At 37.4% G+C, this 12,016-nt stretch overlaps 1 protein-coding gene across 1 annotated transcript in view; it reads left to right on the top strand.

The window, feature by feature from the left end:
- Positions 1-12,016, top strand: part of CFTR (CF transmembrane conductance regulator) — a 235,257-nt gene that overhangs the window by 132,406 nt on the left and 90,835 nt on the right. The window contains exons 14-15 of the mRNA XM_043967579.1: positions 6,526-6,612; positions 8,399-9,131. Coding sequence (XP_043823514.1) covers positions 6,526-6,612; positions 8,399-9,131 — 820 coding nt within the window. The remainder of the gene's footprint in view (positions 1-6,525; positions 6,613-8,398; positions 9,132-12,016) is intronic.

The following is a 12,016-nucleotide window of genomic DNA, read 5'->3' as shown; positions in this document are numbered from 1 at the left end:
CTGATATCCTGGGACTTCTCCCAAAGAATAATAGCTCTCCCGCCTCAGACTTTGTGGGCAGTAAGGTCAGATAGGAATTAGACATTGACAATAATCAACTTGCCCTTGCTTTGCTATTTGATCCTCCTGATAACCCAGTAGGGCTTGGCCATTGCAATCTTCATTTTTCAGTTGAAGAAACAGACTCAGAGATTAAATAACTTGTTCAAGGACATTGCATATCATTGGTAGAGGTCAGATGTGAATCCAGTTTTTCTGCCTTGAAAATTCAGTGATTTTTCCCCTTCTGTTATACCTCACTGCTAGGTAGCACAGTGGATAGCACACTTTCCCTGATGTTGGGAAGTTCTGAGTTCAAATCTCACCTCAGACACTTGCTAGCTGTGTGACCCTGGGCAAGTCACTTAACCCCAATTTCCTTAAACATCTGGGACCATCTCCAGTCACCCTGATATATATCTTGCCACTGGACTCAGATGGCTCTGGAGGAAAGAGTGAGGTTGGTGACCGTGCAGCCCTCCCTCACTTAAATCTAACTCACTGCAAGTCATGACATCACCCTGATGTCATGGTCCTCTTTGAGACTGAAGAACAAACAACAACACCTCACTTCCTCTTGTAGCCTATAAGTCTTTGTCATGCCTTTGTATTTGTGGGTATAGATTTGCCTCATGTCGCTGAACTATTAAGCCTAAATTCACAAAGCAAGTTCATAGAAAATAAGTAAGATTTTCAGTTTTCCATTTTCTTTTAGAGCTGTGGTTTCACTGGAATAGAGAACTCTCTCCCTGTGAGGCAATTCTCCCTAGTAATGTAGATCAGCACATGCTCTGCAGCCTTTGGTCTTAGAGATTGCCTGGGGGTCACCATGAGAAGGGAGTGTGTTGACTTTAGAGTCAGAGGAAATTGGGTTCAAATTCTGGTTCTGCCACTTCTTATCTGTGTGACCTTGGCCAAGTCATAGCCTCTCTGGGCCTCGTTTTCTCTGCTATAAAATGAAGAGGTTGCGTTTGACCTCTAAATTCTCTACTATCTATACTGTGATTTGTCCTAAATAATATGTCACAGGTGGGACACAAAACCAGATTTTCCTAAGTTTGAGGCCAGTTCTCTGTCCCATAGTTTTCATTTTAATAGGCTTAAAGGTTAAAAAAAGAAGCAGCTGAATCATGTTAGTTGACAGTGGCTAGAATTTATAATTGTTAAAGAAGAATGAACACAATGGGTTGTTCTTACCAGTGCAAAGAGTTATACTGGAGCTCATTGTATTTTGCAAAGTGGTAATAAATCATAAATTTCTAGAGTTAAATGGAAGCTCATAGTTATCTAGCCTAACTGTACACAAAACACAGTTCTCCTTTATAATTGATTAATTTGCTTTTGAGAACAAAATATATTAAGTATGATGAATCATAATTCAGTTTAACCAGTTATCTCTGATAATAAAATAGATCCATAGCTATTTCCCAATCATTCATGTCTCATTAGAGTTGTTAAGAAGAGAAGAAATGGACTCATTAAAATTTCACCTTGGATAATGAAAACTGGCGCTTTGGAAATTCACAAATGAATTGAAAGTTGACTCAAACTCTGCCTCTTAGTTACACTGGCTACCTTTGAGACTTAACTCATAGCCTACTTTTTGAAAGAGCCTTTCTTGATTTTCTAAGCAAGCTATACATGCCTCACCTCTCAGATTGCTTTCTCTCTGTAGCTTCGTATTAAGTAGTAGAGGAAGTATTTGAACCCAAGACCTCTGATTTGAGGTCCATTGTTCTTTCTGACATATCTCTGGGATGCCATTGTCCAAGAAGTTATTTACATGTTATAGATTTCTTCATTAGAACAGATACTTTTTGAGGCAGCTAGGTGGTGCAGTGCATAGAGCACCAGCACCGGCCCTGGAGTCAGGAGTACCTGAGTTCAGATCCGGCCTCAGACACTTAACACTTACTAGCTGTGTGACCCTGGGCAAGTCACTTAACCCCAATTGCCTCACTAAAAAAAAAAAAAAGAACAGATACTTTTTGAGGGTAGGGACTGGGCTTTTTTACTTTTGTTTGTATCCCCAAAGCTCAGCACAATGCCTGGCATATGGTAAATTTTAATAAATGAGTGTTGAATGTCTATACTAGTATATTTACAAATGAATGTGAGAAACTTTCTGCAAAGCTTGCATTTTCATTTGTGTCCTTTTAGCAAATAGTTTTCAAAAATAATTTTAACTATAAAGATTCTATTTGACGTTAAAAGCAGTATTTGATTCCTTTTATATTTAGCCGTCACTCTTTCTACCTTGTGAGCATTTTTCCTTCTAGTACTGTTCATAAGAATAAGATAACAATAAGCTTCTACCTATTAGAAGAACTGAGAAATAGCCACAAAAGCAAAATTAAGGAGAAGCACTGTCCATTTTCTCTTATATGATTGCTTTGGATTTATCTGTCTCACTTTAGTGGAAGTATTAGTAAACCAGTTATCACCTACAAAAAGCAGATGTACACAATATCCAGATTGCAAGGCTAGGAGGTCCCTTGATTGTTAAAGTAGATCAACTGTGGAATGTTATCCTGTAGCTGAACAGACCACATGGACCAGATCATACAACAGGACCCATTTTTAGAAATACCAACATTCTATCCTTTTGTACTACCTAAGAATTTTGGGTCTCTCAGAGTGTTTTAAGATGAATCTGATTTTTCTGACTTATGTTAAGGCCCCCCAGATTCACCCCAGAGTAAACTTCAACCTCTGAGGGTGACACTTGAATGGACTTGGCCTTTTTAGTGTACTCTAAACAAGTTTGAGCTGAGAGTAGGCCAGACTCCTTAGCCTGGCTCTGTAAATCAGTGCAATCCCAGAAGGATCGCTGGGCCTGGAAGCAGAGATCCTGGGTTAAAATCCCAGTTCTGCTACTGAACAACTGTTTGACTTTGGGGAAGTTATTTTACCTTTCTGCCTTAGTTTCCTTATTTATAAAATGGGGGGAGGGGTAGGGAGAAGAAGGAAGTATATTAGAAGAGCTCTAAATCCATAGCTTATTGTGCACAATTTTATAAAGATGCCTTTCAGTCATCTTCTTTTCTTCCTTCCCTCCTTTCTTCCTCTCCCTCTTTCCTTCTCTCCTCCCTTGCCTCCCTTTTTCTTTTCTCCCTTGCCTCCCTTTCTTCCTCCCTCATTCCACCCCTCTCCCCTTCCTTCCTTCCTTCTTCTTCCTTCCTCCTGCCCTTCTATTCCTCTCTTCCTTTCTTCCTTCCTTTTCTCCCTCCGTCGCTCTCTCCCTCCCTCCTCTTCTTTGTTTTCTTTCCATTACTCTTTCACTAATTTGCTGCCTGCCCTCCTTCCTTCCTTTTCTCATTGCTTCCTTTTTTTTTTTTGTAGTTTCTTGCACTTCAGAAGTGAAAGAGATCCCTGAAACTTGGTCAAAAAGAGTGTTTTTTTAGAAATTGAAAAGCACTAAAGTAGAACCAGGGTCAAATTTTAGATATATGTGTCACCAAAACAACATGTAGATTGAAAGATTTTTTAAAGCAAACAAAACTTTCTTCATTGTTCTTGTTTAATTTTAGAACTTCAAAAATGTTTTTGTAATATATCATAATAAAATATTCTAGCAGCATATTGCTGACTTACACATAACAATCTCATGGATGCAGATCCTCATGTTGCAAGGTTTAAAGGAATATCTTTCAGATTTTTTCTAGGACAAAAACACAAATCCCTACTGTCACCCTGCTACTAATATATCACCTTAATGATTCTTCCAGTTTCAGAAGCCAGTTAGCAGATATGAATGGAATGTCATTAGAAAGTACTTTAGAATGCAAAATCAGTCTTTAATTGATTGATTGATTCATTGGCTCTGTGCCTTTCCCCCAGGAAAGCCAAGGAAACTTCTTTCCCCCACAAGCTTTTTCTCCTCTCCCAGTTTCATACTTCAAACTCATAGTCTTAGACAAACATCAGTGATATTGGCCATATAATTTATTAACAGTAACACATGATACATGACATAGATAAATATTTAGAGAATGTGTTGGCTGTGAGAAAAGTCACTGTTAGAGTCCACTGTATCCTCTATAAAGTAATAAAAGAAGTTGTTGACTAGAATTCTCTCCTCATTAGCTAACACGACTGAATCCTCCAAAACTCTGAAACCGGAGGGCAGCTAGGTGGTGCAGTGGATAGAGCACTGGCCTTGGAGTCAGGAGGACCTGAGTTCAAATCCAGCCTCAGACACTTGATACTTAATAGCTGTGTGACCCTGGGAAGGTCATTTAACCCCAATTGCCTCACCAAAAAACAAACAAAAAAACCCTCAGAAACCATGGTTCAATAATTCTGTTCTCTCAGGATAAAATAAAATTTAACTTGAGCACTCAATTTACCTCCAGAATAATAAACTCAGATCTCTTAAAATACCTTGTCAGGCTCTCCAAAATGACAGCTAATTTTGTTAGTCCTGCCCAGAGACTCATTCTCTCATAGAGTTAACTGTAGTCTTTCACTCCATGAAAGTTAGCTCTCTACCTCTCCTAAGGACAGGAAAAAAAAAATTCTCATATTCCTCTCTCACTGTTTCACACAGACCTCCCCAAACATTACTGTTAACAGTCCCCAAAATTCCAATCCCTTTCTCATAGAGGTATAGTAATAGCATCTATTGTCTCTGTGAGAATGGCTATTTAATATGGGATTACAATCAATTTTGTTTGTTTGTTTTTTTGTGGGGCAATGAGGGTTAAATGACTTGCCCAGAGTCATACAGCTAGTAAGTGTCAAGTGTCTGAGGTTGGATTTGAACTCAGGTCCTCCTGAATCCAGGGATTTGTTCTTTATCCACTGTGCCACCTAGCTGCCCGATTACAATCAATTTTAAGAAGCATTCTGACATTTCTTTTATTATTTTTGAACTTATACCTCAATGCTCCAATGCAGTTGTGATTTCATGGATTCCATATTTTCTCCATCAGTGAAGGTCATATCCCATCCGTCACTTATTCTGTGATGCTTGGCTTTGTTCTAACATAGATCCTCCACAGAAAGTCTAGCCTGTGTACCCATTGTCTATTAAATAAATACATTTATATTTCGAAAACAGATGTTAAAAAAAAAAAAAGAAAAAATGGGGCAGCTAGGTTGCACAGTGGATAAAGCACCAGCCCTGGATTCAGGAGGACTTGAATTCAAAGCAGGCCTAAGACACTTGACACTTACTAGCTGTGTGACCCTGGGCAAGTCACTTAACCCCAATTGCCTCACAAAAAAAAAACCCAAAAAAACCCTAGATACACTGAAAAGTACTTACTGAGAAGTACTTGAATTGTTCCCTCTCAGAAGTGTTCTATAATTAAATGTGAGAACTCACCCTGTTATATATTTCAGAGTAATTTTCATTTCCCCTTTTACTAAAACCTAAAATTTGGGGAAATCATTTCAGTTCATATATTTTTCCTCAAAAACAATTAGGGGGGCAGCTAGGTGGTGCAGTGGATAGAACATTGGCCCTGGAGTCAGGAGGACCTGAGTTCAAATCCAGCCTCAGACACTTGACACTTACTAGCTGTGTGACCTTAGGCAAGTCACTTAACCCCAATTGCCTCACCAAAAAAAACCCCCAAAAACAATTAGGGAGTTTTATTTTTTAATCTTATACTTCATTTGGTTTGTGAACATTTGGTGACAGCAGTATACTACATGAGAATCACTAGACACAAAGGCACATCAGATAGATATAACTCTTGCCTTTTTTATGTTTCTTTTGTCTTGAGAAACAAGGGCTTAAAGTAGGTCTCTGAAAATGTAATTGGGCTGTCGATTTTGATTGTCAATATTTTTACTTTCAATCAATTAACAGCATTTACTAAGTGCCTGGTATGTGGGAGAATATCCAGTTCTGTTCCATTTATGTATAATGATGCAAAAATATTATAAAATAAAAATATAGGTGGACAATTATTATTTCATACCCTCTCCACCAACACACATTGACTGGGCATCAACACATTTTTTGAATATATATTCAGTGAATGATTTTGACTACTTTCCAATCATGCTATATATAGACTAAACAGCCAACACAGTTGGAAAAACTTCATTGTGAGCATATTTACTCTCTTATTATTATTTTGTTTGAGATAACTCTCTTTTGTGGAGTCCCAGAAGTCTACGGAATAGTTTGACAAATACTAACCTACCTGATTCTTCCTTTTACTGCTCTTATTTTCTTTGGTTCTAAATACTATTTAAAATTTTTATATAATATATGTTTTCTCAAGGCAGTATATTAAAAGGAGATGAATGTTTAAATTACTACCAAAAATTACTATGTATATTGTAACCTCCATGAGTTAATTTTATTTAAATCTAGTAAAACTCTTGTTTTCATTTATGTCATTAAAACTCATAAAATCTTGCACAATTGCCACCTTACCTGTTCATTTAAAATCATTTATAAGAAATAGCATTTAGAAATTTGCAAGTAAATATAGAAGAATGATGAATTTGTTTTCATTTCCTTTTTAGAGCAATATACAAAGATGCTGATTTGTACCTTTTAGATTCTCCATTTGGCTATTTAGATGTGTTAACAGAAAAGGAAATATTCGAAAGGTAAGTTCTTTATTGAATAATTTATTTAGTTGTCTTTGTGTGGGGAACCTGATGTTTCATTGACTTAAGTAGTTTCTTAGGTAAGGAAGTTCTCTCTACCAAAGTAGATCAACATCTTTTTAACTCATATTCTTAGAGAGTAGCTTAGAGGTTTAAGTAATACTAAGAAGCAATGGGCAGCTAGGTGTCTCAGTGGATAGAGCACTTGGCCTGGAGTCAGAAAGATCTGTGTTCAAACCCAGCCTCAGGCACTTCCTAGATGTGTGACCCTGGGCAAGTTGCTTAATTCTATTTGCTTCAGTTTTTTCACCTATAAAATGAGCTGGAGCAGGAAATGGCAAACCATTCCAGTAGCTTTGCCAAAAAAACCTCAAATGAGGTCATGAAGAGTCATATGCAACTGAAGAACACTACCACTATGGTTTCAAACTACATGTGACAGAGGCAGGGCCTGAGCCCAGATCTTCCTGAAGGAAAATTGGAAGGACCACTTAGCAAGTCACTTTTAATTCAATACATGAAGGCCTGATACTTAGAAGATTTTAGTCACCTTATCTGGTTCAGGGGTTTGCTTCCAAAGTCTAGTTTCATTTTCTTTTTTCACAATTCGACCAAGTTTATTGTGATAGTCCTGGTTTCATTATTAATCAGAGGCTAAAGCATGGAAGGAAATTTGTGGAATTGCTTAAGAATTGAAAAGCTTTGAAATTTAAAGAAGCATAAATGTAGAATTGAGAGTTTACAAAGGACTATAGAAACAACATTGGTCTATTTTTCCACCCTTTTCCACCACTCAAAAGAAAATAAGTAAACTGTATAAAGTCACACTTTTAGAAGAATTTACTTATGGCACAATTAATTCAATTTGGAATAAGAATTACAACCCCTTTGTCATCACAGAATCCCTTCTCCTCCCTTCTCTATCACCAGATCTGAAACCATGAACCACAATCAAATCAATTTTCCCATTGTTCCTGCATAGAACTTTCTAGACCAAATTGGCCACTCCCTGGCCAATATTCTATATAATTGTCTCCCCCATTCAAATCTGAGCTCCTTTAATGCTGGGATAATAATAATATATTTATATAATGCTTACAAAGGCACTGTGTTAAACACTGCAATAATTATCTCATTTGAACTTCACAGCAACCTTGGGAGGCAGGTACTAATTACTATTCCTATTTTAGGGTCGAGGAAACTAAAGCTTATAGATGTTAAGTGATTTGCCCAGGATTACATGGCTAGTAAGTGTCTGAGGCTGGATTTGAACTCAGGTCTCTCTGACTTCAGGCTCAGAGCTTTATCCATTGTGCCATCTGATTGCCTCAAAGACTGTCCTTTGGGACTGCCTTTGCTTTTGTGTTCGTATCCCAAAGACTTTGTTCAGTGTTTAGCAAATAGTAAGTATTTAGTAGTTTTTCTTTCACTAATTCATAAAGATAATGAAAAAGGTTTATAATATAAGTTACATAATAGTTATATAATGAATTAATGAAAGCATAAAGCAAGGGTTATTAACTTTTTCTGGATCATGAATTCCCTTGGCCATCTTGTGGATTCTGTGGAACTCTTCTCAGAATGATGTTTTCTTAAAAAGTCTATATTCATAATTGAAGAAAATGCTAAATTTCAGTTAAAGATTAGTTAGGATAAAGTTGTAATTTTCCCCCCACCAAAGTTTACGGACACTCTTAAAACTTGGAGGAGGGGGCTTCTCTGACCATTAGAATTAGCCTGTGAGGTGAATATCCTGTTGACATGAACCCTTTTTCTCTTTTTGAAGCTGTGTCTGCAAGCTGATGGCGAATAAGACCAGAATATTGATCACTTCTAAAGTGGAACATTTAAAGAAAGCTGACAAGATATTAATTTTACATGAAGGCAGCTGTTATTTCTATGGGGCCTTTTCTGAACTTCAAAACCTGAGGCCTGACTTTAGCTCGAAACTCATGGGGTATGATTCTTTTGACCAGTTCAGTGCCGAAAGAAGAAGTTCAATCCTAACAGAAACCCTGAGACGTTTCTCAGTAGAAGGCGACACTGCCGTCTCCTGGAATGAAGGGAAAAAGCAATCTTTTAAACAAACTGGAGACTTTGGGGAAAAAAGAAAGAGTTCTATTCTTGGCCAACTGAACTCCATTAGGAAATTTTCAATAGTGCAAAAGGGTCAGCAGCAAATGAATGGTATTGAGGACAACGATGATGAGTCTTTAGAGAGGAGGTTGTCTCTAGTGCCCGATTTTTCTGAGCAGGGAGAAGCCAATCTGCCTAGGAGTAACATGATAAACACAGGTCCAACATTACACGGAAGAAGCAGAAGACAGTCAGTATTAAACCTGATGACCCGCCCCTCTGTCGCCCAAGGTCAAAGCATGTACAGAAGGGGGACTGCTGCTGCCAGGAAGATGTCCATGGCCCCTCAGTCCAAGTTATCTGAAATAGATATCTACTCCCGACGTTTATCTCAAGATAGTGGCATGGACATAAGTGACGAAATTAATGAAGAAGATTTAAAGGTATTCATGTAAACTTTCAATAGTAACCTTTTCATATTCATCATGTTTTTGTAATAAAAGTTACTAGCATTTGGAGAGTGTGTGTATGTGTATTTATGTGTGTGTGTGTGTGTGTGTGTATATGAACTTTGGCTTTGTACCACATTGGAGTAGGTAGAAGAAGTTTGGATTAGTTTATGAATAGCCTAAAAGTATTAAGAGAACAAACTGTTTTCAAGCTTTTTTGAAGCATTCATTGATATTCAGTGGAAATTTGCAAAGTAAGCAGAAACTACTTGGGCTGAAATTGGGTTGGTGCTTTATTATGGGAAAAGAAATTTCCTTACTGGAAGTTACAATTGCATTACTTGAAGGAAAAGGGTCCAGGTCAGCATATAAATAGCACAGTGAATAAAGCACTGGCCCTGGAGTCAGGAGGACCTGAGTTCAGATTGCGTCTCAGACACTTACTAGCTGTATGACCTTGGACAAGTCACTTAACCCCAATTGCCTCTAACATCTGAGACCATCTCCAGTCATCCTGATGTATATCTTGCCAGTGGACCCAGATGGCTCTGGAGGAGAGAGTGAGGCTGGTGATTGTACATAGCCCTCCCTCACTTCAGTCCAATTCAGTGCAAGTCATGGCATCATCCTCATGTCATGGTCCTCTTTGAGACTGAAGGACAAACAGCAACAAGAAGGCAACTCCCGGTGAGGAAACACCTACCAATATTCAGTACAGTAACACTTGCTTTGTAATTTTTAGAGAATGATCTAGGATTTAAAAAGTTAAGTGACTTGCTTGGAGTCACAAAATCGACTTCTGTCAGAAGCTCCAGCCGCCTAGTGGACAAAACATCAGCTTCCTAAACTAGGAATTATGAGTTGGATTATCATGTATTAGATAAGTAATTCTTTTATTCTCAAAACTCCTACATATTGCTAACTAAAGATTTATATGAATAATTCGTGGCTATTAATATTATATTTAATCACAGATTTGAGAGCTGGAAGGGCCTTTAAGACCTAACTCTAACCCCCTCATTTTCTACAGTAGGAAACTAAAGATGAGAGATATCGTATAACATGTCCAAAGTCACACAGTTGCAAAGCTAGAATTTGAACCCATGCCCTCTAACTCAAAATCTACTGTACTTTGTACCACATCACCCTGACCCTCATCTTACTATCTGTCTATGCGAAACCTGACATTAAGACTACATATGAGGGGCAGCTAGGTGGCACAGTGGATAAAGCACCAGCCCTAGATTCAGGAGGACCTGAGTTCAAATCTGATCTCTGACACTTGACACTTACTAGCTGTGTGACCCTGGGCAAGTCACTTAACCCTCATTGCCCAGCAAAAAACCCCACACACAACCCCCCTCGCCACAAAAAAGACTACATATGAAAACTAATCTGAACTTAAATCATATGTTTTGCATGTCCACAGTGTAAATAATTCTCTATGGACAGAAATGTAAGGGAGAACACTGTTCTTGTCCTCTAGGAGTTCATTATCATGCAAAGGATAGTGCTTATTCAAATCAACACTATGTGCTGGTACACTAATGTAGTTGTATATTAACATACCATGGATGCATCTACATATGTATGTTTGCACATATATACTGAAAGGAAGTATCTTCTATTGGAAAGAATAGTAGCCCTCATATCAGAGGATCTAAGTTCAAATTTTAATTCTTTACTGGTTAGCTCTGTGACCATGGGCAAATCACTTAGCCATACTTTCAACATATGAGGTGGTAAGAGTTCAAAGGAAAGGGCATTGTAATTGGAGTCAGATGCTCAAGTTCTGATCTCTGTTCTGTGAGTTTGTGTGAGCCTGGGAAGCTGATTTAACCTCTGTGGCCCTCAGTTTCCTCATCTATAAAATAAGGGAGGGGGAATTGAACCAAATGAAATCTGAGGTCTCTTCTAGCTCTAAACCTGTTTACCTTTTTAAATGAGGAAATTGAACTGTATGATTTCTGTGTTCTCTTACAGCTCTGAAACACATCCATTTATATTCTATGTATATATTATGTTTATATTATCAAGAATTATTTCTCTCTAGACAAATAAAATTTTAGCAATGTTCATATATTTAGACATTTACCAGGGCATATGTAACTTCCAGTCTATTCCAAGTGTGCATCAAATTATGGATAAATTTTCTTTAAAAATATGATTTTTAACAATTGAACTGATCATGGGCTTCAGTTGCAGTAAGCAAAAAGATCATTTTAAACCTCAGTCACTGAATGAAAAAACACATTTTTCAGAAACTGAAAAATAGGCCTATTTTTGAAAAGTTTTGTATTTTACTTAATTCAAGAAAGTTTATGTAAAAATGTCTGAGAGGCTTTCAAGGTGAGCTTTGTTTTCAATTACATGTCACAACAAGATTATAGATCATTTTGTGAGTTAATTTTAGATCCTATGCTTTGATAACCCTTACCAGGTTTGCCACATATATGTGGTATAAGATTTTTCCTGGGAAAGTATTTATCGTTTGCCTTCCTGGGCCATAATAAATAATTGTTTATTTATATGGAACATTTAAAGAATATTACTCAGACTTAAAAGAATGAAAATAGGGGCCATATGCAAACATGTTTTGTTAGCTGCTTAGCAGGTTGATTGACACATTCTTCCATTATCAAGTAAAATGACCTTGGATAAATCACTTAGCCTGTCTGTGCTTCAGATTCCTTATTAGAAAACAGGAATTGAGGCATGATGATGTGGTTTCCTTGGCCTCAAAAATTCTTCCACATAAGAGCTCAAAACACCATTTGATTTCAATCTGAAAGGATTTCTCAAACCTCAACCTAAAGGTTTTCTTTTTTAAAGATATAAGAAAGCAAGCTCTTTTCTGCTTATAGATCCATTATCAAAGG

The sequence above is a fragment of the Dromiciops gliroides genome, chromosome 5, assembly GCF_019393635.1.
Source record: "Dromiciops gliroides isolate mDroGli1 chromosome 5, mDroGli1.pri, whole genome shotgun sequence".
Classification (NCBI taxonomy): domain Eukaryota; kingdom Metazoa; phylum Chordata; class Mammalia; order Microbiotheria; family Microbiotheriidae; genus Dromiciops; species Dromiciops gliroides.
Note: the sequence above shows the minus strand (reverse complement) of the source record. Positions and strands in the feature narration are given on the sequence as shown.